The 26773-nt window shown below is 36.8% G+C and overlaps 2 protein-coding genes and 1 long non-coding RNA gene across 4 annotated transcripts in view; 2 read left to right on the top strand and 1 right to left on the bottom strand.

Annotated features, from left to right (window-relative positions):
• LOC311093928 (uncharacterized protein) overlaps positions 1 to 26773 on the bottom strand; it is a 773523-nt gene that overhangs the window by 706495 nt on the left and 40255 nt on the right. The gene's annotated exons all lie outside the window — the stretch shown is intronic.
• LOC311093960 (Fc receptor-like protein 5) lies at positions 1577 to 14398 on the top strand. Of its 2 annotated transcripts, none has more exons than XM_084131664.1 (9): positions 1577 to 1856; positions 2584 to 2619; positions 3183 to 3455; positions 3528 to 3656; positions 4219 to 4338; positions 9941 to 9982; positions 10066 to 10347; positions 12440 to 12682; positions 12792 to 14398. In XM_084131664.1, exons 1-9 carry the CDS (start codon positions 1826 to 1828, stop codon positions 12920 to 12922), a joined length of 1287 nt encoding a protein of 428 aa, XP_083987790.1. In that variant the 5' UTR covers positions 1577 to 1825; the 3' UTR covers positions 12923 to 14398. The 2 variants fall into 2 exon arrangements, with proteins under 2 accessions (XP_083987790.1, XP_083987789.1); XM_084131663.1 differs by having other exon boundaries at positions 1608 to 1856; positions 12777 to 14398.
• LOC311094024 lies at positions 21480 to 25050 on the top strand. Its single transcript, XR_014608520.1, has 2 exons — positions 21480 to 23097; positions 24478 to 25050. It is a non-coding gene; the product is annotated as an uncharacterized lncRNA (long non-coding RNA).

Below are 26773 nucleotides of genomic sequence, written 5' to 3'. Positions count from 1 at the left end.
AGCTAGCGTCCACGACTAACTTCGACTTGACAGAGACGCCACTCTTGCATACTTTATTAGACAGGTGAGCAAAATGTACATAAAACTAATCAATGCTATATAGCTCAACAAATGATGAAATGTTAGAATATGATCAGTATGTTATTCTAATGTTGATCTATAGTTTACTGCTAGTCTCATACAGACAAACTAACACAATAACATTAGAACTTTCAACACACTCATATGCTGTTTAGTGTAACGTTAGACCAAGTGAAACAGCGCTGCGTTACCTCACAAGTTTAATATGTCAAATAAACGGACCTGTGAGAGTGAGTAATTCAGCACTTGCGGTTAGTTCGGTAGATTGAAATGTCTTCTTTATATCTGTGAGACTTGGGTGTGGCGCTGAGATCTGTCTCTCATTAGCACTCGTGCTCTGCTTCACACCTCAGTAATGTTAAAAACATGAATGGGTTTTTTTTTTTTGACTTTTTGGATGTCATAACTTCATGCTGTAAGAGGTGTGGTAACAGATTCAAATGTGTTAGTGATAAACGATAGAAGTGTAAAAATAGTAAAAATGCAACAACCATTCAAATATTACGCAATCAGGTTAAGGTAATTAATATATATAAGCATATTTATAAAACTACAAAGACATATCATTCCTCTCAATTCCTCCTCAGTTCTATAGAAACCTAAGGAAAAAGAAGTGTGATCATATCATTTGTGAGTTTTTTTTTTTAATGTATAAAAATAATTTCTGGGTGTCCTTTTTTAGGCCACATCCACCAAAACAGAGTGTTTCAAAGAGAGAGTAAAAGCAGGATAGAAAATAACCTATTACTTCTAAATAATGATGTTTTTGGTTAAAAAAAATATTTCTATAATCTAGCTATAAGTGGTCCTCAGAGAACAGTTCATGACATTTAATACTAATGCTAGAAATGTACATGTAGACAACAAAGATCAAGACATTTATTTATAGAATGGTTAAGTTATGTGCTTGCAGAAGTGATGTCTTACTCATTCATGAAGGTTTTAATCTCTTAATTCCAATGATTATCTGGAATACAAATAGGAGTTTATATATATATATATATATATATATATATATATATATATATATATATATATATATATATATATATATATAATAAGGCTATTCAGAAATCATGAAGGACTGGAACATTGAAGAATGCAGAAATGAGATCTCAGACCTTAGGAATTACAGCAGTCAGATAATTATGTTATTAATTTAGTTATGTGAAGTTTATCCAGTGTTTTCTGTTGCATTTCCCACAGGTGTTATTTGTGTGCGGTTCACTACGATCACACTGTTCCCATAACAGCTCAGCAACAGATGCTGATTGTAAAATGTTTGCTCATTTCTAATTCTATTAGCCGTTCATACAAGTGGGCATAATATTCTAACTTTAATTTTATTCTAACTAAATTCACGGACACACTATGGTTCTGGTATATGAATATTAAACAGTTCACAGGTACAGACATACTGTAAATCACCCAGTATCAGAGATCTGGTTAAAGATGAGATGAGTTCAGGCAAGGGTTTTGAGTTTTTCAGAGTTTTGTGAACGGCACACAGCAGAATTGGGCAACTTTTAACTTTTACTTCTGTTGCCGCAGATTATGCAATACTCGTGGTGTGGTTTCTGTTAACCAAGCAGTTTTCACTACTTTCTGCTTTTATTTTTAATTACATGGATTTGTTATTAAAGCCAGTACCATTATTACATGAAAGAACGTCAGTAGAAACTCTTTTGGTGTCTAAAGGTTTTAACAGTCTGTGTCTTCAACCATCTGTCATTATTCAGTCGGTATGGAGCTCAGGCAACTTCCTCTTCTGCTCTGTGAGTATTATTTTTCTCTGTATGTATTCTTTCTCTGTGTGTCAGTGAATTTTACATTATATTTAATATGACAGACAGCTTTATCCAACATGAAACTTCACTAAGGCACTGGATTACAAATGTCTTTCCAGAATAAATGGACTGATGTTATTTAGATGCAATGCAACAATTTTTTTTTTTCTCTAATGTTGAATTTTTTTGCATCTTTTCAGTGTTCTGTTTAATTTAATTACTTTCAGTTTGGTCCTGTGGTTGACAGTAATTGCAAATACATTTATCTGGGCAATGATGTCAACATTCAGTTGCTTATACATTGGTTAAAACAGTGTATATTTATCAGTTTTATATTTATATAATTTTGCAATATTGCAGTATATTTATCAACAGTTTTGCAATTTAGGTTTCATTCATTAAGTGTAAAATACAGTTATAAGCCGTTTTATTGCATTAAGTGTTTGCATTTGATGTGAATGAGACACAGAGGCAGTTTATTTTCATTCCTCTGTTTGTGATCAGAATGTTGGCTTGAAGTTCCCTAAACAGTTTCTCTGCATAGCAAAATCTATTCTATGCACTCATACAGACGAATTTAGCTCTATACAAAGTACGAAAAATAAGAACATTTGAGCTTATAATGGTGTTTCACAAGCATATACTGTAGGCTACTGTTATAATATATCTGAAAAAGATCTTTGTGGAAAAAAAGTTTTTCTCTTTGTGTTTTTAGTGCTGATTTCAAACATCCACTCTGGACACACTGAAGGTGATTATATTTGATTTATACATTTCATCAACACTAAGTGTTTCAAGCCAGCTGAAAAATATTAGTGTTACATTTATAGGACTAAATACACCTTATTGTCTATCTAACAACGTTGCCTTTTTTAACAGTGTCAGTCTATTATTCACAAATATTGTCTACTGTATATTGCTGGAGTCTCGAGACAGAACAGATGATTTCCGTTTCTGAAGTCTAATGTGTGTGAACTGTTTTTCACAACCACTGTCGATTTTCATGGCCACCATTTACAGCCTAACAAAGTTGACGTGTCATTAAAAAGTCATAATGCATGCATCTCTGTAACACTTTTTTTACTATAAAAAAAAAGAAGATTTAGTCCTCATTGGTTTGGTGACAGCAACACCTACTGGTCAGAAACATTAGTATTCTAGTTTATCTAACGTCAACATTTTTAACAAAAACTGCTGTATACATGTAGGTATGTAGAACAACACTAAAGTCTAACCTGATTCAGCAAGTATATGTTGCAATCAAGAAACCATATTTATACATTATTTTCACTGTGAATTGTTATTGGTTTACAGAAAGACCAAAACCCAAAGTGACCATTAAACCTGATCATCATGTATTCAGAGGAGACTCAGTCACTCTCAGATGTGACATATATGATGAAGGAGTCACTAGCTGGAGGTACAACTGGTATAAAGACGGTTCAGCCAGTGTTTTCAGTGAACGACAGGAACACACATTCAGTTCTGTTACTGAGTCTGACGCAGGTAAATACTCCTGTAATGGGACAGAGACTGAAGGATCACGCAGATCACATCACAGTGATGAAGTTACACTGACAGTATCAGGTGAGTTTGAACATCTCTTCATAAACACACACAAGTTTAACATGTCATCAATGAGTGATGTCTCTATTTCAGTTCCCAGAGCAGTTTTAAGTGTTTCTCCTCAGAAGTGGTTGACTGAAGGAGATCCGGTGACTCTGATCTGTGAGGTTAACGGCTCATCTACAGGCTGGACATTCAGCTGGTTCACTGTAACTGGCCCAGGTCAGTTATAATGTGCTTCATCTGATAACATCTAAATTAAGTAAGGGTTAATGGCCGACGAGGTGTCCATTGTCAGGTATTAATAGACGACGGCAAAGTTTTTATCAAATCTAAAGTTTTTACAAACAATAACTTGGTTTCGGAGATATTTATTGTCCGCTCAGCTCGTAGAACCCTTCAGTTTTGTTTTGATACGATAAATTGTAAACGGATACTTTTACTGCCTGTTGCTATGGTTACTCACAGCTGATGACTGCCTGTTGCTATGGTTACTCACAGCTGATGTAGCCAGCGCATTTATTTATTAATCTCGAACGGTAAACAGTCAGTTTCACCAGAACTCCTTTACTAGGTGTCCTCTATCACTTTTTAACGGACACCCTGCAGCCAATCAGAATCGAGTATTCACCCAGACCATGATATAACTGGGTTTATTCAAGTCAATATGACTGAATCAACCTGACTAAGGATTACATCAATAACATTCTACCCCAAACTCTTGCAATAGTGCCAGAGATCTGGTGCCTTTAAGATGACATCCTAACATTCTGCCTTCATACAGGGATCGGGAATCATTATGAGCTCCTCTCAGACAGCAGCAGAGGAGCTGGAGGAAAGTACACTGTCAGTTCTGCTGATCTAAATCACTCTGGAGTTTATGTGTGCAGAGCAGAGAGAGATACAGATGGTGCCCAACCAGAATGCGACTTTTACCGCCGCCGTTCCCGCGGCGGCAAAATTGGGATGTGTATTTGCTGCCTTTTACCGCTGAGTGGCGCTGTAATCACAGACTTTGAAAAGTGTCAGTTTATTCTCTTTAATGCCGTAATCTGCCGCGGCAGTAATCTGAGCTGAGGTCACAGATAAATTTAAGATAAATATTGTGGTTAAACGAATTCAAATTCATTTAATTTAAACAAAGTAGACACACGTTAACATTGTGTGCCCAGTTTTTCTATAATTTAGAAAGGCTATGTCAATAGGTTACTTGTCATTTACTTCGTGTTATTTTAATGTGTTTGTAGATTTATTAACTGAAACATAACAGTGAAATAAATTAAAATAATTTACCGTAAAATTAAAACATTTTCAGGACTTGCAGTTACTAACCGATGTTAGTCGGTTTAAGCATTATTTCTTATATTCAGAATTAGGCTTACGTTGTTATGATTATCAGTTGAATTCTTTAATAAATAATCAACCACAATGCCTATTACTACTGCCGCAGCAAAAATAAACCAGTCGAATTTCAAAGTCGTTCGCGAAATTACTATAGGCTATACCGGGCAAGTGACAGGGCAAAACAGCAGCAACTGCGGCATTTTAAAAGGTAAGCTTCCTATCTGTTTATTTAAAAAAAAAAAAAAAAAAAAAAATCATTATTTGAACAAAAATGAGACTGATTGAATATGTTAAAATATAAACAAACAAAGCAGAGAATAAAACAAACTTTTAGGGAAAAAATATAGGCCTATTATGCTCAGAATTGGTTAACATTAACGAAAGCAAAATATGTAAAAATACATTTCAAACAAAATAAAACAAAACAAATTCGTGGCCGAGTGGTAGGCTATAACTTACGTTTCAAATCCCGAACAAACATGGGCTACTTTTTTATTATTAATTTGATTTGATAGTTCTAAAATATTGCTACACCATATTGTTTTTTTCTCCTATAGCCTATAGGCTATTAAATATTTTATATTTTTAAAATAAAATTACCATTCATTTCCATTTTACATTAGACAATTTTTTTCCAACAGAATGGCTGAATTAACATCTGCATAATAATAATAATAAATAAATAAACAGCACAAGGTCTTGTAAAAACACTTTTTTTATTTTTTGACATAATTTTTTTTTTTTTTTTTTTACTTTTAAAACAGAGAAAATAGTAGACCTAGGCTATTCAGACGATATCTGTGGTCAATGCATTAACAATAGACTCTCGGAGCTTCAAACGATCTGAGATCGAATCTCAGTATAGCCGACAGTGTTTATGTTTTTCCGTTCTTGATGCTTAAATATGCATCTGTTTATTAAAGTCAATCATCTTGTTTAATTATCAATTGTACATTAACATAAATTTGCTACATTCCAGTTGAGCCGCTGCACGCTATGACATATCTGATGAAGGAAGACTGTCAGCCGATTGCACCAGAAAATGAAGATGATGAAGCTCGTCTTTAATCTGCTAAATTATGTTTTTTTGTGTGTGTGAATCATTCACGAGATTGAGATGACTGACAGTAATACCCGGCCATAGCAACGGTAGACATTTTCCAAAACAGATCGAACAAATCAGAAAAATACTTTCAATACAGTATTGCTTTCAATTAAAAAATAAACAATGAAAATGTAAAAGAAAAAGAAAATTAATTAAGTTTGAAAACCCATCGCACATTTCAAGGTATGAATAAAGTGTCGGGACAGTTTTATTTAAACAGGGTTGCATCGATTCGATAGAGTTTATTCCCTTTGTGATGCAAAATAAGAAACATTTTAAATTTATTGTCAAAGAAATTGCAGCTAAATTAAAAAATGAAAACAGTACAAAACGAAAAAAAAGTTCAAAGCAACATAAATTAAGAACAGGCGTTTTTCTTTGCCTCTCTCGCGCTGGATATTTTTTTAGTAAGTTTGGTCTCCCTCACTGCGCGCGGCGGGTCTTTCTCGAAATTAAGCATTTCAGCGTAAAAAACACCATACAGCTGATAATACTGTATATGTCGCTGTGTGTCATCCACACAAATCACGAAAGAAAAAACTGTAACAAATAGCTTTTGTTCCTTCAAAGATACAACATGCCTTGCTGAATTCACCTTACAATAAAACGAGGTGGGTCGCGAATTAAATAGCTCTGTATCTGCTAAATTGAAATTGTGTGTGGAAAACCTTTAAATACAATCAATAAAACTACAATATATAATTTAATAAGATATAGGGCCTACTGTACATAGGCTATGGACTTTTGGAGATTTTGAGATTAAACCTTAAAATAACTTTGCCTTTGCCTGCTCATCAGGCTGGCTCCGACACTCTCCATATGAAAGACGGAACATTAACACCTCTGTCCTGCACCCCCACGATAAAGCAACTATTGCCTTCTCCAAACCCCCCACAGGCCAGCTGAGTTTGCAAAACAAAACAAAGAGTTTGCCACTCGTTGTGGTGTGCCAAAACACTTCATTATAAACTTCAATATTTCATTCAAAACAATCTCAAAACGCTTTGTGACATTTTGAAAAGCCGTGGATGCATTACTGCCACTGGAACCATGAACGCAAATACTGGTTCTGATTTTATTGTTTGTCGTTTAAACGTCATATATATATATATATATATATATATATATATATATATATATATATATATATATATATATATATATATATAGGCCTATATATTAACAGAACTGCTTTTGAAATTACGATTGGAATTATTATAGGCTACAGAAGTAAAGTCATTGTATAATATTTGTTCCTTAGTGTAAAATGGAAATGCATGGTGATTTTATTTTGTAAATAGGCTATAAGCAAAAAACTATGTTTTAGAACTAGACAAATCTCTCTGCATCAACAATAGACTATAAAATGCATTAATAGGCTAATATAAAAATATCAATAGTCTAAGTTAGTTCGGGATTCGATCCCGTGTCATCTAAATGATCATAACGTAAGTTCAACCACTCGGCCACGATTCACTCGTTGCGACATGGCCTAATGTTCCAGTGTGTGTTCGCTCACACGAGCGAGAAGCGCTCTTCATTCAAATGAACGCGCCGCCGCGTTTGTCGAACACTAATTCAACATGCCAGAATAAAACCTGGCTTTGGAACAATGCATAGCGCCACTCGTCGTGGTCTGTGCCAAAAAATTATAATAATTTAGTTTCATTTATTTCAGTGTTAGTGTTTGAGTTAAAAAAATCCTCTACAAATTATATTAACACAAAGTCGGCTGTAAGAGTCCTTTATAGGCTAAGTAAAAAGCAAAGGGCTTACAGTCTTAACATTTAGGCTACTTTGCTTAAATTCGATACATTTATTTTCAGTAGGGCCTAATAAATTTGTAGGGATGTAATTTCAGTATGCTTTACCAACGCTATGTATTCAATTAAAGTTCCAAGAGGTCTGTTATATATTTCCTTCCCAGCTGACACTAATATGCAAGTGCACAGCAAAAATCACAACTTGTGCTTGCTGCGAACGCAACTTATTTAAGGTGTCTCAACTGTACACAGTCTACCCTACAGTGTGAATTCGTTACAAGGTTTCATTTAATTATTTTTTTTCCATCTATGTTGAATATGAAAAGTGAACAGCACGAGTAGCCTAAGATAGGATGCATTGGGCTATATCGAGAGATGGATATGGAGTGGGTCAGACATGATTTTGACCACTTCATTAAAGTCCGCGTGAACCGGAAGTTGCAAACGACTTTTCTCCAGTGCTGTGACGTATTTCCCAGTGAAAAGGAATATTGAACAGAGGGCAGGGTTTTACTCTAGCGCTCCTCCTCTCCATCTCTCGCTCATAGCAGACTAACGGTTTGAGGGGAGTGGTTAAGCGTTTCCCAAACCAAGCCGTCAAACATACGTCATCAGGGAAGGTCCTCCAATGCAGAGGGGAGGGGCATTTTCAGATTTTGATTAAAGATTACAAAGCCAAAAAATTTTTTTGTGTGGATTGACTTGCATGGATGAATTGTTCACCACAAAACTAACAATTTAGGCAAACAAAGTAAATATGGTCAATTTTGAATTCATGTGGACTTTAAGTTTTGTTCAGTAGAAAACCTTTCTTTAAAGTGAATTTCGTTTTCTATAAATTGTATCTTAATTTTAACCAATTTTTCATCAACCAATTGCCTGTAAGTTGCCTATAACTCTTATAAGTAAGAGAAGCAAATATAACAGACACTAATCATGGAGGCGCCCGCGCGGTCACTTGCGTTGCACGTCAGCTGGAGCGCATCTCATCCTAACTTAACGAAACTCAGCGTATGCCTCACACAGACATGATAAATACATCAAATACACAAAGCTTGAAATGCCTTCAAACGAAATAATTCAAAACGAAAAGAAAAGGCTACTCTCTGATAATCAGATTATGTCTTTATGTGCATTTATCTCTAGGTGCGTTCACTACAAATATGGCGATCGTCAAGAAAACACTAGTTTATTGATAAAAATCAATGCACGCATCACCGGATTTAAATACACATCTTGCTTGTTGCACGCACACATATTATGTCGACAAAACGATATTATGATATAACGAAATATTATGTTGAAATAACATTATTATTAATAATACATCTTTTAGAATATTTGATTAAATGCTGATTGTTGCGCTTGTTCAATTTAATAAAATTAAAACTTTAATTGTGATAATTCAAATAGGCCTAATTGAAAATTAAATATTTAGTGGCCAAGTTTTGCTAATTTATTATATAGGCTATTATATGCCTATTGCCTATATTAAGTAGGTCATATTAAGACAAGGCATATATTAAGTTATTTGAGCTGTTATGAGAAAAAAAAAATATAACGAAATCTAAATTCTAAATCTAATAAATCAAAAAAAAAAATTCTAACGCCAATTCAACATGCCAGAATAAAACCTGATTTTTGAACAATGCGTAACGCCACTCGGCCTGGTGTGCCAAAACACTACATTTTAAACTTCAATGTTTAATTCAAAACAATCTCAAAACGCGTTGTGACATTTTTTTAAAGCAGTAGCCAAGCCAATATAGATTAAGGGCATTGAAACCAGGATCTTAACTAAAACGCGTTCCGCGTAATCTCTCAAAATTTATGCCACACTACTCCATGTATTTTTTTTTTTAAGGACTGCTTTTGAAATCACTATAAATTACTATGCAATTGTATCGCTCACGAGAGCTCTTCATTTATCTAATTCCTCAATAGAATAGTAAAAATATTCAGCGTCATTGCTCCTAATATCGTTTCTATTTTTAACTTTTGATTCTATTTTTTCAGTTCTAAAATTGATTCTATCTTTAGTTCTATTCTGTTGTAGTCTTATAGGCCTATTTATATATATGAAAAATATGCCTATTAGGCTTAGGGTTTTATATTTAACCCACTTACATTTTAAAATACGGCAATTGCTGCTGATTTGCACAATGTCCCTTTGCGCCACCTGGCGGTCATTTCGGGAACGACTTTGAAATGCGGCTGGTTTATTTTCGCCGCGGTGATTTCGCCGCGGCGGCTGGCGCGGCGGTAATAGGCATTCTGGTTGGGCACCATCTGTAAAACAGCCGTTTACAGCAACACACAACCACTGTGGGTCACTGGTGAGTATTTTTCATTTTTGAAAAAGAGAGTTTTGAAGCTCAAATTTAACACTTCCAAATTAAAGCTGTAATTGTCTTGTCAGGTGTTTCTCCTCCAGTGTCTCTGATCATCAGTCCCAGCAGAACTCAACACTTCACATCTGTCTCTCTCGCTCTGAGCTGTGAGGACCAGAGTAACTCTGATGGATGGACAGTGAGAAGATACACAGACAGCGGACGGCTGGAAGATTGTCCATCATCAGTGTGGGGATCACAAACAGGATCTACATGTACAATCAGAGCCACTGTCCCATCAGACACTGGAGTTTACTGGTGTCAGTCTGAATCTGGAGAGACATATCAGCATGTTAATATCACTGTACACAGTGAGTCTTTATTTCCATATTTATTCATTTCACTGGTATGTTACAAACAATGCATACGCAGATTGGTGCAGGAAGCATTAGATCAGGGATCTTCAACCTTTTTGAAGTTTTGTCTAAAATAACTAGGCCTATATGTAAAAATAACTGTGTATTGATGTAATTTATTACGATTACACTGTAAATCTATTATAATAATAAATGTTGTTATACAGTCAATATTAGAGCTCGATACTTTTTAGGCACTGACCAAATTGCCTCAATACCATGGAGTATCAAAAAATTTATTTCATTACCTAAGGGGTAAGTCAGTGAGCCATAAGCATGCAGCATTGATTACCTGTAGCCAGAACCATTGTGAGGCATCAAGGAAAAACACTATTTTATGGCGGTTACGCTCAGAGACGTGGCTCACACATGAGACTGGTGTGTAACACCATGTCCTAACTACACGCGACACCACGACACGCAATAAAAGGTATCTTTTCCATTTTAATAGTGTTTGTCCTAACCAGCCGCGACGGCGACACACGACGATTCTATTTTAGAAACGGTTTCTGTTATGAATTTGAGGATGAACCCAAGCGCAGACAGGATAGACACACAGTTTATTTATGGACAAAAAACAGGGAAAACAACCCACGAGGGGGCAAAACATGGACAGAACAAGGAGTGACTAAACTAGACTAAGACTTGACAGATAACTAGACTATAAACAAACAGCAAATACAGAAACAGAACTTTCTCTAGACAATACTCTTGACAGGATACTCACAAGGTATGATAAACAAGGTTTCTCTATGTAAGACAATGTGTAACAATGAACCAGCAGAAGACAGCAAACACAAGGGGATTAAATAGGGAGACTAATGATAACATAACAGGTGACACAGGTAAAGCAATAATGACAAAACGAGGATAACAAGGGGGCGGGGCAAGAGAACGAGACAACACAAGCACATGGCCCAAACAAAAGGCCATGTGCTTGAACACAAAACATGGGTCTGTCATGATCCTGCCTACAGAATTAAAGAACGACAAGGACTAGATGGCAGAATCATGACATTTCTGTGCTGGAACAACATAGACAAAGTGTGGCAATGATAATTTCAGGTAGGCTACTGTTTATGCGCTTTATTTAATGTTAAAAGCATGCAATGTGACTTTGAATATCATTTAGTGCTCCAGCTTTGTAGCTGTAACAACAGCAATGGATAATTCACCTCAGATCTTGAAATTAAACAAATGGAAACAGGAACGTTCAAATGTTTCATAGTTTAAATGGTGTAATATTTTTTAATTTGATTATGTAGCCTACTTATCTATTTTCTTGTGAGTGCCATCGAGATCACTCTCTGGTGCTGTGCACTCGCCGCGAGACTCCGCCCACACGCTGCTCTGATTGGCTTTGGGATTTGATTGATTTTGATGCATCTTCAGTCCAGTGTGGACAGACACTTTTTGTCTAGAATTTGTCGCTGGAATCTTATCGCATCGCGACTGGTTAGGACACCGTGTAAGCGCCCCAACCCCCATTGATGTAGATGTGGAAAAGATCAAAAGTGTGGCTACATTTCACTAGACTCGATGCCAACAGCGCGAGGTTAAATATTTGCGACAAGAAAACTGCTGCCAAGACAAACAACACAACAAATGAAGCACTTGAAAAATTATCGTTCAGTCTAATTCAATTTTAGTCTAAATCAAACTTAGAGATGTTAAAATGGGGCTGATGTGATCATATTTCTAGGATTTAGTAAGGGAGCTCCTAGAGCCTGCGTGACATCTATCCAACAAAGCATTATCATAATCTAGTATTGAGATCATGAACGAATTAATTCGTTTTTTACCATTAGACCATTATATGTCATAGTTTGGCAACATTTCTAGTTGAAAAAAAGACTGTTAACACTGACAATGGGATTATCAAAAGAAAGATTGCTATCAAACATAACACCCAAGTGCTTAACTTTAGAAGACAATGTAACCGTTTGGAAATACAGTTGAGTGTTGTCAGCAAAACAGTGAAAGCTTCCCAACGCAATCAGCTCTTCTGACTATTTGCAAACATTGCATGTCTCCTGTGTTTCTGTAGTTGGTGTGATTCTGGAGAGTCCTGTTCATCCTGTGACTGAGGGAGATAATCTGACTCTACGCTGTTTTTATCCGTATATAAGCCCACCAAAACTCAGAGCTGATTTCTATAAAGATGGATCACTCATCCAGAATCAAACTACAGAGATGATCATCCCTACTGTCTCAAAGTCACATGAGGGTTTCTACTCCTGCAAACACCCAGAGACAGGAGAGTCTCCCAAGAGCTGGATCTCAGTCAGAGGTGAGAGTCAATGAAACAGTGAGCTGATTTATTTCTTCATTTGCCCTCGTTCAGATATAGTGCATGATAAAGTGTTTGTGTGTCTCTTTTTCAGGGTCTCATTCTTCAGGGTCTCATTCAGACTCTCAGATCTCTGTCCTCCACATACTCAGTTCTGCACTGGCAGCTTGTCCATATCTGATAGTGACAGTCGTACTGATTTACAAATGCTGCAAAATGAGAGGAAAAACACCTGAGTGATTTATTAGAAATCATAATCAACATTAGGCTACCCATATTTAATTGGCCAATTGTGACAGCTATCTTTTGCTTGCTATCTGGAGGTATTGTGACAATACAAATCAATTCATTTGAATCTGTCCTTTAGCATACCTTTGTTGAGAAACCAATACAGTGAGAGATGAACAAACCTAGCTTAAGTAAAATATTTTGTGTGTATTTAACAGTTATATCTGTTGAAGAAGAAGAAACTTCTATCTGATTTTAAACCAAGAAAACTTCCATGCTTGCTGGAATCACTCACTATCTCATTCACAATCTTGGGCAGAGCGTGCTTACTGTAAAAAAAAAAAAAGTGTTTTAGTGACAACATCATGTTTAACTTTTCATGTTTCTTCTTTAAAGGGGTGGTAATGCCCTTTTCACAAGATGTGAAATAAGTCTCTGATGTCCCCAGAGTGTGTGTGTGTGAAGTTTTAGCTCAAAATACCCCACAGATATTTTTTATATAGCATGTTAAAATTGTCAGTTTTTGAGGGTGAGGAAAAACGCACCATTTTGTGTCTGTTGCTTTAAATGCAAATGAGCTGCTGCTCCCCACAGGGGGCGGAGCTTAAAGAGCTTGCACTCACACACACATGCACTGAACATTTCTAAAACTTTTAGCCTTTTATGTTCAAACCGGAGTCAGACAATGGTGGAGAGACTCAAGAAGAAGTGACAACATGTAGAAGCAACAGAACATTTCTGAATGGTTAGTTGATGAATTTATGAAGCTGATGTGTAGTTATCTTCTAGTCTTTAATTAGCATATTCTGTCATGATAATCTATAAATCGTGTTCAGGGGGCGGGGTTTATGTAAATTTTAGGGTTGGTGATGTCACTAACCCGGGAGGAATGTGGTGTAGTCTCTACCAGCCGTTTGTTGTAGTCCTTAAAAAGCGATTTCTCTAAAAGCAAATATCTCCCTTTGCTTTGAACTTTGAGCGTTGTAACTTTGCAGATGTTGTTTATGCTCAAACAGCAACATTACACACTAACTAAAGTTAGAAAAGTCAAATCATAATCAACCACCCCTTTAAAAATAAAGAACTATTGCTGAAAAAAAAATGTTTGAGAGCTGTTTGTTGTTAATTATTGCAGTGTGTTACTTGTACAATCAGATCAAAATAACTATGACCTATGTCATCTGCATAAATTATTACAGTTAGCATATGCAGATAAAAAGAATCTCTCACATTTTAATCAATTCCTGAACATGCATTTTTTTTTCTATCCAAAGCCAATGACTTCACATGTGATTGTTTTTTTGGTTCTGACTCACTGGTGTGTGAAAATGTTGCCTACTAGTGGTTTCTGAATGTAAATATGAATGTAATGTGTAATATGAGTAATGGCAATTTTGATGCTTAGCAAGAACCAACCTCTAATTAAATTTCCAATGTGTTATGTATTAAGTCTCGTTCTACATTAAAAATGAATAAAACAAAATCTGACCACTGGTGTATGTTTCTTTTCACACTGCATGAGGTTTATTTTGCATCAAGGCACCATCAACTAGAAATTTGCTGGGTGTACACAGTGGAATCTTTGCCGGTGGAGAAGATCAGTTTCAGTGGTTTTCTTTTTTTCTCCGTTGGGAGAAATCGTGGAATTGATTATGTTCATATGGTTGTAGATTGCATCATGTATGAGAAACTACGAGCCGAGCAGAGTACCTTACATCTTACCAGGCATGTCCTGAGCTACCAATCATTTTTAAACATGTTTAAAAAATTCAGGAAGACAGTCGAAATTTGACAAGTGTAGCTCTCCCCTATTACCAAATCATATACATCATACAACCACTACTAGCAACCTTATAGTGTGCGCATTGAAGGGGGTGGATGGATTCCACTGCTGCTTCAATGTATATGTAATAAGTGATTATAATCAAGGTATTAATCAATGTTTTTTTCCTTCTAAATATCAAATAAGTTGAATGACTTCTCTGGAGATTTTACTTTGTTATAGAAGTTACCAGTGTGATTACTGAAATGTTCTTTTCATGTATTCTCTAATGTCAGTATTTGATATCTGAATGCATTAACAGTGCTTGCTCATTTAGCCCGGCTTCCAGAAATGAAATAGGGACGTGTTTTATGTTTTGGTCTTCAACGTGTTAAGACATATAGGGGTCATTGAAGTCAATAGTTTAAGGGACCATTTCTTTGTTAAAGCCTTACTTTCCCAACCCAGGCTCATTGGAAATACGTTACTCTGCCTACATTATGATCAGTCATGTTAAAGCATAGAGTAAATTTACCGAATAAACAAAACACAAAAGAACATGACGTCCTCCATTGTGTCTGTCGCTCGTAATGCTGTTGATCAAACTACAGGTCTCAGATCAGTGCAGAGTCACTGAAACCACACGCTTCCTCTCATAACTAAAGCTTACACACGTTCAACATCATTTAAAGTGCTGTGTTTGTTACAGCTGTGGTTTATTACACTTCAGTTTTATGTGCATTGTGCAATGCCATAATTATACATAATATATATAAAAAATATATATATATTTTTATTATTGGATGTGGTCTATATGATCATGAATGTCTGAAACGAGCATCTTCCCTCTCCTGTCAGTGACTGGACATCATTTACCACACATATATATTTTACACAGGCCATGAAACTGTGTGTGGATTATTTAATTAATAAAAGGCAGAACCAATATCTAATCTAATGGCAATTATTATTCTTAATATTTGTATTTATTTTGTTGTTATTTAATCAAATAATAATTAGAATGTAAACAAATGAATAAAGAAATATGACTATAATACTATTATACTGTAAACCCATTTATAATGCAAATCATTGTCCAGCAAGTGTTGCAGTCGCTGTATAATTTACAGCTTTCTTTTCGTAAAGAGAATTGTGAACATTTTTTGCACAAAACACTTAAATATATAAATATTTATTATAAATATACATACAGTGCAGCATTTTTCACATTATAAAGTGGCAGTGTAATTTGGTGTCAAATTTAGTATAAAAACAGATATTAAATTTGATACAAAAGCATGTAGTTTATAGAGGAATGCTCTAGAACAGTCAATTTAATGCACTTTTGGTCATAATCCTGATAGTTTGGTGATGTTCTGGTGATCTGAGGGCTAAGATGATCATGTGTGTGTTGTAATGCTGTGTGTGTATAAAGACGTCCATCGTTGACTTGTTCCAGTAGGAAAGAGCAGGATTATTATCTCCAGTAATCAGAGTGAGGATTACAGATGTTTTGAAGTTTATTTCTGAACAAGATCCCTGATCTCAACAGTCTGAATTTCAGATCTCTTGTTTCTGAATCTGAGATGCAGTAAGATGTAAAATATTTAAACATCCCCTTCATATATCATTGTATATATTATTTAATTGTTTTTAGGTCAGGAAATAAAGAGGAGCTAAAAATTGTGCAGACGGAGCTGAGGAAGAAGATCAGGGATGGTAAATGCTCAGCTGCAAAATAACGATGTCAGAGGTGTCTGGAGGAGCCTGAATACCATCTCTGGGTATAATATCACCACACCGCAACCTGAGGTGGACCAACAGTGTCTGAATGACCTGAATATCTTTTTTAATAGATTCAACCAGGCATCTGCTCCTCCCATTGTCCAGACTCTCCTTACGAGCACATTACCATTGCTGACACTTGGTTCAGTGCCCTTTTACATCTCCAGTACACCTGCTCCTCCATTTCCCACCCCCCAGATTACAACTACTCACAGCCCTGGGCACCCAACAACTAAACTGTCTCTTACCGTCAACCAGGTGAGGGTGGAGCTGAGGAGACTGAGGATGAGGAAGGCAGCAGGACCAGATGGAATCAGTCCAAGGCTCCTTCCGTCTTGTGCTGACCAGCTGTGTGAGACTCTTCAGTACATGTTCAATCTGAGCTTGAGGCTGGGGCAGGTACCACAGCTGTGGAAAACATCATGTCTGGTTCCTGTGGCTAAGACACCACACCCCAAGGACATGAACAGCTACAGACCGGTGGCTCTGACGTCTCATCTGATAAAAACATTTGAAAGAAAAGTGGCAGGGAGACATAACATCTCCGTTCCCTACTGAGGGAACGAGGGTTACATACGTAACCGAGACGTTCCCTTTCGTGGTCACTCCGAGTTACGTCGGTGACGACGAATGGGGTTCCCAGTCTAATCATGCCACCTCTCGACTGTCTTCCAGTGCCCTGCGTAAGTCTGAGCTCCCTGTTGTGAGACTAACACGAACGAAGAAGTCCTACTTAACACAGGAATCCCAAGGTACACTGGGAAGCATTTCTCAGAGGAAATATGCAATCATGACCAACCCGAAGGGGGGGACTTGGAATACACATATGACCCAGGGGCTGCATATGGAGAATCACTGGGGTGTCCAGCCGCAGGTGGAATATTTCAACCCCAGGGGTGGCAAGGTGGCTTGCCGAGGGAAAGACACATGCTCAGAGAGGCTTACAGTGGAAATACACATGTGGGGGTCGCCCAGAGGGGGAACCATGCACATGGAGGCACCTAGCCAAGCGCGAAAGCTGCTGGAGGAAGTGCATCCATTTTTTTTTTATGAGGTAAGCGTCCACTGCATCTTTCCTGTCTCTGTGGCAGTGGCAATCACGATAACGCATCAGCATTCCCATGGTCAGTAGCACTTTTATATTGAATTGTATAGTTATGTGCAGCTAGCAGAAGAGCCCACCTCTGAAGTCTTGCAGCAGCCATGGATGGAGTTGCTTTGTTAGGATGGAGTATGGTGGTAAGTGGACAATGGTCTGTCCTCCTTGTGTAGCATTGCATTCAGGGGGTGAAGAACTGTGGCCATATTTGGCGCAAACCTTGCATAATAATTAACCAGTCCCCAAAAAAATTTGTGTAAATTAAAATGGTTCATCAAAAAAGAAAAAAAGAAAAAATAGGGGTTGTGACGTATTTTGCGTAGGCCTATTTGCTGTTCGAGAGTGGAGCTCCAGTCGCCCACAGACACAGTCATCGCAGACCCTTCTCTTCCTCTGTGCTTCCCCCAAAAGCACCCACGGTCGGGGAGTTCTGTGTGTTTGAAAGAATGTTTTGGGCTGATCTGCATAAACTGAACTGTGTGTGTGTGTACTGTGAACCGAAGGGGCGCTTCTTCATTGGGACGATAGGGCGACACTCCACCAAACCCAGTGGGAATTGATGTTAAACGTCGCATCAAAAAACAGGTCAAACACGAGCCTCCTGCAAGCTCAACTTCTGTGATTATAGTATTGTACATTATAATACAGATTTTTTGGCTATTGGTTATTGCCCAACCCTACCTTATGGCATGCTTTAAATGCTGAATTTTCCATTTTTAGCTTAGCAGTAATTATACATTATTAATTAACACTGTTAAATGGGTATTTAACAATTGGCCTATTCAGTCCTGCATAATATCAGTTTATTTGCGCCACTGAACGCAACGTCGTGTCAAATAGTTCAGATGAGGATGAAATGGATTCTGTAGAGAATATCAAAGGTTTATCACACAGTTTAGCATCAATTTGCTGTTCAAATCATGACGAATAAACCTCAGCTGGTATTGATGTTACGTATGACACTAAAGCTTCGATGCGCGTATCACACAAGCGACACAACAGGCTTGTTTGAGATGAGCAAAATCTGCGCAGAATCGATCACCGGTGATCAGCGCGAGATGCATGCCGGTTAGAAATGTGTCCGAGTGCGGTCCGCCTTGCTCTGATGTCATGCTGACGTATGTCAAAAAGCTCTCGTGAGCGCAAGGCGGACGTGTCGGATTCTGCAGTTTCTCTCCACTGACTGCGCTGATCAAAAGCATGATGGGAAACGACTTGCTAACGACACAGCTTAATGCTCATTAGTTTAAACAACTGTGATGTATTGTTCTCCTTTAAAATGTTTGATTTTAAAACTCTGATATCATGTTTTATGTGTATATGTTATGTGTGAATATTCCCAAACTATCTGACAGTGCGATCTCTTTGGGTTATGCAATTTAATTTTTATAAAAAAATAAAATACACAAAAACACATGTCTGTATTAAAGGGTTAGTTCACCCAAAAATGAAAATTCTGTCAGTAATTACTCACCCTCATGTTGTTCCAACCCCGTAAGACTTTCGTTCATCTTCGGAACACAATTTAATATATTTTTGATGAAATCTGAGAGCTGGATCACTCCTCCTGCAGGCTTATGGACACTATAACTTGCTGGCCTAGAAAATGTATTAAAGACATTGTTAATATAGTCCAAGTGACTCCAGTGGCTCAAACTGTCACTGTCAGTAACAAGTGTCATAAGCACATTTAATAACAGATGATCCTATCAGACAATGTCCTTATTCATTGTGTGTGTGTGTGTGTGTGCATGTGTGTGTGTGTGTGTGCGACATTAAATCTTATTGAATCATATAAACTTATATTATATTTTATTGTCACACTTTAATGGGAAAATGAATTTATTTAATGAACAAATCAAACACAAACATGTAAGGCTTTTATTTGTACACATAACATTGAATCTATGGAGTGTGTTGTGGTTGCTTCATCTGCCAGAGCTTCTAACACAGGCTTCTGGCTGCTTTATTTTAAATAAGCACCAGATGGCGCTGTTCTCGACCAGTTCTCGACACTCTCGAAGCTTTGAATCTTTTCCCGGAATAGTCAGTAGAAAGCCTCAGTGATTCATGAGGCTTCATGTCCCCATCCCTATCAGCCCATAGATATCATATAATAAAGGCTAGATGTCTCGAGCGCGCTGCTGGCCAATGGAGGTCGATGTCCGCACACGGCGGCCATCTTACCACAGGGTGCTCCCTCAGTCGTAACATGGTGCATGTACTTTTAAATAACCATAACTTGTTCAATTTTCTACCGATTTTCAAACGGTTTGGTTTGTTATAAACGTCAAAGATGTAGCTATGACACTGCATACATATGAAAAATTATAACATACATGTTCAAGCATTCGGAATTATAGCCACGTTAACGTTTGTAAGAAATCAAACCGTTTGTAAATCCATCAAGATTTCAGCGAGATAAGATGATTTGTGTGCGTGCTGATCACTCACCTTAATTCACAGAGCCCTGTGGTAAGATGGCCGCCGGTGATGCCGGAAATGACTCCGCCTTAAGACATCTAGCCTTTATATGATATCTATGTATCAGCCGGCCAAATGCTTTAATAAATAATATTTCTACTTTTCCACTGATCTTCTTGTGGTGTCGTGCTGATTGAACACTAAAGACATATTTCCACAAAAACTGAACTTTAATCTTAAGGAGTGAAGACAGAAGATTACAGTTTAGCTCTCACTGGAAGAGTAATTGAAGAGATCAGCTCATTTATAATAGCAGAGTCTCCTCTTGTGGACATCATCTGAACTGCACTCCAGTGTAGAGGACTTCATCTATAATAGCAGAGTCTCCTCTTGAGGACATCATCTGAACTGCTCTCCAGTAATGTGTTTATTCTTGCCATTTTTATATTATTATGATTAGTTGAATGATTGTGAACACAAATTTAGTTTTTTTGACAAACAGTAACACCGACATTGGACCGCGTCGCCTTAATTCACAAATAGGCTACTACACATGACAAACTATACTATTTTATATGTGTACAACAGTGTGCTGTTGATTTATAAACAAAAACATCTTAATATAAAACGGCAAACCAGCGAACTGCTATAGCCTACATTAAACTTTATTGTAAGTTACAGCAGTAAACTGAGGAAAATATTAGCTAGTTCAACCCCTTCCTCGATGAAACGAAAAACTAAACGCATAATAACATGCAATATTGACACATAGTGCTGTATATTTCAATTATATGACTTTAAAATGGCAAAACATCACTTACCTGAATGTACACAGTCGTGAGTAAATGGAGAGTAAATGGCGTCAGCTGCCCAGCGTCGCAGTCAAACTCGCGCCGTAGTCTCTCTCCACCAATAGGAGGGAAGATGCATAGCAACCTGAGGTGTGGAACGGCGGATGTTTGCAGCACTTGACTTCAGGATTCCTGTGTTTTTCCACGTATAAGCCAAATGTTTACCACAAGTCGGTGTTTCTCACTGTGTGCCATAGCTCAACCACATATGGTTCTCATGTGTTTGTTGTTATCTGGGCCATATACCTCAAAATCAGTTGTGAACCAAGAGAGCATTTCCCGCAGATTTTAAAGTTATGGCAAAACCAATATGGCTACAATTTGGCCCATATCTGTTCAGCCATGCCACATCTAGGCCATATGTGCCAGATAATACCCACATGTGGCCCAAACGTAATTGCTATCTGGGCAGTCACCAGCATGGCTCCTAAGAAGTCTCAGAAAGAGTCTGCTGTTGAGGAGGAATATGTTACTGTGAATGTTCTAACAGAAATGTTAGAAACACAGAAAATCTTTTTTAAGGACATGATGGATCTTCAGGAAAAAAACTTTAAAACGTTTTTACAACTCTTTATGGAAACAACAAACAACCCAGATAGCAATTACATTTGGGCCACATGTGGGTATTATCTGGCACATATGGCCTAGATGTGGCATGGCTGAACAGATATGGGCCATATCGTTGCCATATTTGTTTTGCCATAACTTTAAAATCTGCGGGAAATGCTGTCTTGGTTCACAACTGATATTGAGGTATATGGCCCAGATAACAACGAACACATGAGGACCATATGTGGTTGAGCTATGGCACACAGTGAGAAACACCTACTTGTGGTAAACATTTGGCTTATACGTGGAAAAACACAGGAATCCTGAAATCAAGTGCGGCAAACATCCGCCGTTCCACACCTCAGGTTGCTCTGCATCTTCCCTCCTATTGGTGGAGAGACTAGGGCGCGAGTTTGACTGTGACGCTGGCCAGCTGACGCCATTTACTCTGCTTTCCTCACGACTGTGTACATTCAGGTAAGTGATGTTTTGGCATTTTAAAGTCATATAAATGAAATATGCAGCATTATGTGTCAATATTGCCTGTTATTATGCGTTTAGTTATTCGTTTCATCGAGGAAGGGGTTGAACTAGCTAATATTTTCCTCAGTTTACTGCTATAACTTACAATAAGTTTAATGTAACTTAACCGTTAACTTCGGCTATAGCAGTTCGCTGGTTTGTCGTTTTAAATTAAGATGTTTTTGTTTATAAATCAACAGCTCACTGTCGTACACAATAAAATAGTATAGTTTGTCATATGTAGTAGCCTATTTGTGAATTAACGTGAAGGCGACGCGGTCCAATGTTGGTGTTACTGTTTGTCAAAAAACCTAAATCCTAATTTGTGTTCACAATCATTCAACTAATCATAATAATATAAAAATGCCAAAAATAAACACATTAATACGTGTGCATAATTGTATGTATCTTTATTTAACTCTGAAATGATATTCAACCAAGACTTTTTCTCATGACTTTTCCCTCTTTAAAATTAAAGTTGTAATGTTAACGTTAGGCTATTAGTGTCAAGTCACAATACCAAAATTATGACTTTCAATACAATACCTGAACATTAACATGAACTAATAATGAACTGCACTTCTACTGCATATATTAATATGTGTTAATGTTAATTTCAACATTTACTAACACATTCAATATAAAAAATTGTACTTGTTAACTTTAGTATGCACTGTGAACTAACATGAACAAACAATGAATTGCTGTATTTCTGTTAACTATCAATTAATTGAGCAGCCATTCACTGCCATTATAAAGCTTGGAAGAGGCAGGACATTTTTATAATTACTCTAATTTCTCACGATAGAGTTTATATACCATGCTATGGTATACTGTCATACCACCCAGCCCTAATGTGTGGTATGGGTGGGGCAATGACAATAATTTCCATATTAAAAACCTAGAAAATATGGTTTCAGATGGAGTAAGTAATAGTTTATAGTTCATTTTTGAATATAAAAGCACTTTCATTTTAGGGTGGTCTATTTAAATGCATATTTCAACCACTTACACAATGTTTTTTTTTTCCTATCAGATTACCTATCTGGGTCTGGTTGGTGGCTTTGACCCTGAGTAACACCGTGTGGAGAGTGCTGAAAGCCACTTTTACAACTGCTGTGGCACGTTAAGAATTGGAGAGAAGTCAATGGGAAGATTGGTGTCCAACGCCTGGTCGTAAAGGAAGTTGTCATTGGTGAGACCTTTTTTAGAAGTCACTTTTATTTGTATAGCACTTTGCACAATACACAACTTTTCAAAACCGCTTTACAGAACATTGTATTTTTATTTCTGTTATCTCAGTATCGAACCAAACAACTTTTTTTGTCATTATCTGATCACATCCGTGGCTCACTTAAGTGTCTGCATTTTTTATTTAGAAGTTTTATGTTTTGTTTTTAAAGAAAGTTATTTTTTATATATTGCGAATCATATCGTTTTAATTATACATTTTAAAGCTGTAATCACAATATAAGATTATCATTCTGTCAAAGTCTCATACCAGCGCATGCCTACAACTATCTGTATTTAGTTCATTATCACTGTGTATTTAAAAGGTTAGTTTACCCAAAAATGAAAATTCTGTCAGTAATTACTCACCCATGTTGTTCCAACCCCCGTAAGACCTTCGTTCATCTTCGGAACACAAATTAAGATTTATATGATGAAATCTGAGAGCTGTCTCACTCCTCCATAGGCTTCTCTGTTATTGAAACTTGCCAGCCCAGAAAGTTAGTAAAGACATTGTTAAAATAGTCCAAGAATACAATGGCTGAACCTTAAGTTTATCAAGTGTCGAAAATAAATTATTTATTAAAAAAAAAAATTTGTGCGCAAAACAAGCTAAAATAAAGACTTTATTCAACGTAGTGTAACAGCACAGCGCTTCTGTGTTGTACGTCAGAACGTAGGCTCACGATTGGCCAGCATCCCACACATGACCAGCTTTGGCCAATAGTGAGTCTATGCTCTGACGTACAACACAGAAGTTGGAAAAACTTGAGGGTAATTACAGATAGAATTTTCATTTTTGGGCAAACTAACCCTTTATGTTCCTCCTTGCATTCAGTACTTGGCCCATTATTGTTTGTGTGTTTCTGCTTCCAAATTGTCTCGCATCATTGCAGATTATCTTGAGTTTATTTTGTGTTAGTAAAAACACTTATTTTTGTAGACTCTGTCTTTGGACTAAAACATGACATTAATGCTATCTGTGTTGGTGTGTTTTTACATTAGAGTGTGCATGTCTTTTTTTTAAAAAAGAAGCAGAATACATGCAGTGCTGTAAATTTTAACCGGTTGTTGGTGCAAAAGTATTCTAAAAATTGAAATAATTTGTCATAAGGAATTACGGTATAATTCTTGCCCACATATTGAAAAATACAATTTGCAATTCCTTTTGAAAATTTACTGGAAAAAACTTTCATACACTGGTAATTCAGAGGTGTTTAATTTGTTAATAATTGCAATTAAAATATTAAAGGATATTTACATTAATTATTTTTTTTATTATCCTGCAGCTCTAGCTTCCAGGTTGTATTGCTGCTAACATTATTTAAATTCTTCTTTATTGCAGGTGCAGTCAGGCAGAATCCCCTTACTGGAAAAGGTCAACACATTGCCGACCCTCATTGGAGACTTCTCTGCACATCAACACACTTCTCAACTCTTTACCTTTCAAGTTTGCTTTAACTTTCTCAATTTCTCTTTAAAGTTCTCTTTACCAACTGTGATTTATTTGTATTACTCTCATTGGACTAATTAAACATAACATTAATACACGCTTTGATCGAGTGTTTTGAACTTTGGTGTAAAAAATTAGCTTTGAATGCTATTTATATTATTAATTTGTATTCTTAAATGTTTTCAACTGAATTCTACTTAAAATAAGTACAACTGAGTAGCTGTAATTATGTATTCTTAAATGTTTTCAACTGAATACTACTGTAATTATTAAATTCAACTCTGTTGCTGTAATTATATTTATTTTGATAAATGTTTTCAACTGAATACTACTGTTATTATTCAACTCTTGCTGTAATTATATTTATTTTTATGAAATGTTTTCAACTGAATACTGCTGTAATTAAGTACAACACTTTAGCTGTAATTATTTAAATGCTTGTCAAAATAAATAGTTTTGAGTGCATTTGTTGTTGAGTGTTTAATTTACCTGTGAGTTAATAAGACTTTAAATACTGTCAGCTGCATGTGGGCCACATAAGGGCCGTTAGATTTTAACAGAACTCAACCATACTAAAGTTGCATACCAGGCCCACATATGGGCCACATGAAATTGTAGTATTTGGCTCATGCTTGGTGGAGTTATGGCAGTCCTTTGGTTCAGTTCTGGCAAAGGAGATGTGGGCCATATCTGGGCCGGCAAACACAAACTAATCTGGGCCACAGCTCAGCTGTTTATCTGGCCCACATCTTTGCCAAAGGTAATTTGCTGACTGGGAAGCGAGTTGATGATCTTGTAAAAGACGTCACAGAATACAAACGGAGTTTGGATTACACACAAGCGCAGGTGGATAATCAAGAGAAGAACACCGAGGAGATTGTTAAAATGTGCCGAGAAGCACGTGGGGATATAAACAAAGTGTGCGAATTGACGCCATTACTGGATGGGAAAATCGACAATCTTGAGGCGAGGTCAAAAAGGAATAACATTATTATTGACGGAATTCCTGAATCGCAACGCGAGAGTGAGGAAGAAACCGAGAACAAAGTCCGCCGCATAATAGCAGAAAAGTTAGAAAAGAATGAAGAACGGATCGAGGTGGAACGAGCCCGTCGTATGGGTGATCCTACAACAGCAGGAAACCGACACAGATCGATAATTGTCAAGTTTTTAAGATGGAAAGACAAGGCAGCTGTGATGACCAGGGTAAACAAACTGAGAGGTACGAACATTTACTTTAACGAGGACTATTCTGAAGCCGTAAGGATAAAGCGAAGGGAACTATAGTTCCGGTCATGAAGGCTGAACGAGCAAAGAGAAACATTGATTGCCTACATTCGCCATGACAGACTTATTGTTCATTCTCCCTCCCAGAGCATGACAGGTCCAAATGGAAAGACTAGCTAAGAATATGGGTCTGAGTGAGTACATATATGGACTATAGGACTACATACATTTGTATTGAACGTGTGTTAATTTTTAGACACTATATTAATGTCATTTCCCAAGAAAGGCCTAAAAATAGCTCATATAAATATTTGTAGTTTAAGAAACAAAATTCCAGACATAAGTAACATGTTAACATCTCATAATATTAATATTTTAGCTATTTCTGAAACTCATTTAGACAATACGTTTGATGATGCTACAGTAGAAATACAGGAATATAGTATTTATAGAAGAGATAGGGATGTTTATGGGGGAGGAGTTGCCATGTACATTCAGAGCCACATCCCAGTTAAAATCAGAGAAGATCTAATGTCATGTGACGTTGAAATGTTATGGTTACAAGTTCACCTACCCCATTTAAAGCCTATGTTGATGGGATGCTGTTATAGGCCACCAGGGTCTGGCAGTCAGTATCTTGATGATTTGGGAGAAATGTTTGAGCGAGCACGTGATGAAAATAGGGAAATTTATGTCCTGGGAGACCTTAACATTGATTTTCTTGCATCAAAATGTTCGCTGAAAAAGAAAATTCTTACTATAACTGGGGCCTGTAATCTGGTTCAGGTTATTAATCAGCCAACCAGGGAATGTGTTAATAAGACAGGACTTATATCATCCACATGTATAGATCATATTTATACTAATGTAGCTGAACTCTGTTCTAAAGCCGTATCAATTTCGATCGGCTTTAGTGATCATAATTTGGTGGGCTTATCTAGGAAAACTAAAGTTCCAAAGG

This window comes from Abramis brama, assembly GCF_963993115.1.
Source record: "Abramis brama genome assembly, chromosome: 12".
In the NCBI taxonomy this organism is placed as follows: Eukaryota; Metazoa; Chordata; class Actinopteri; order Cypriniformes; family Leuciscidae; genus Abramis; species Abramis brama.
Note: the sequence above shows the minus strand (reverse complement) of the source record. Positions and strands in the feature narration are given on the sequence as shown.

Coding starts and splice junctions, on each gene's coding strand:
- LOC311093960 (XM_084131663.1), top strand. CDS start 1,826: ATGGAGCTCAGGCAACTTCCTCTTCTGCTCT. Junction 3,456..3,527: donor AGTTACACTGACAGTATCAG/GTGAGTTTGAAC, acceptor TCTCTATTTCAG/TTCCCAGAGCAGTTTTAAGT. Junction 12,683..12,776: donor GAGCTGGATCTCAGTCAGAG/GTGAGAGTCAAT, acceptor TCTCTTTTTCAG/GGTCTCATTCTTCAGGGTCT.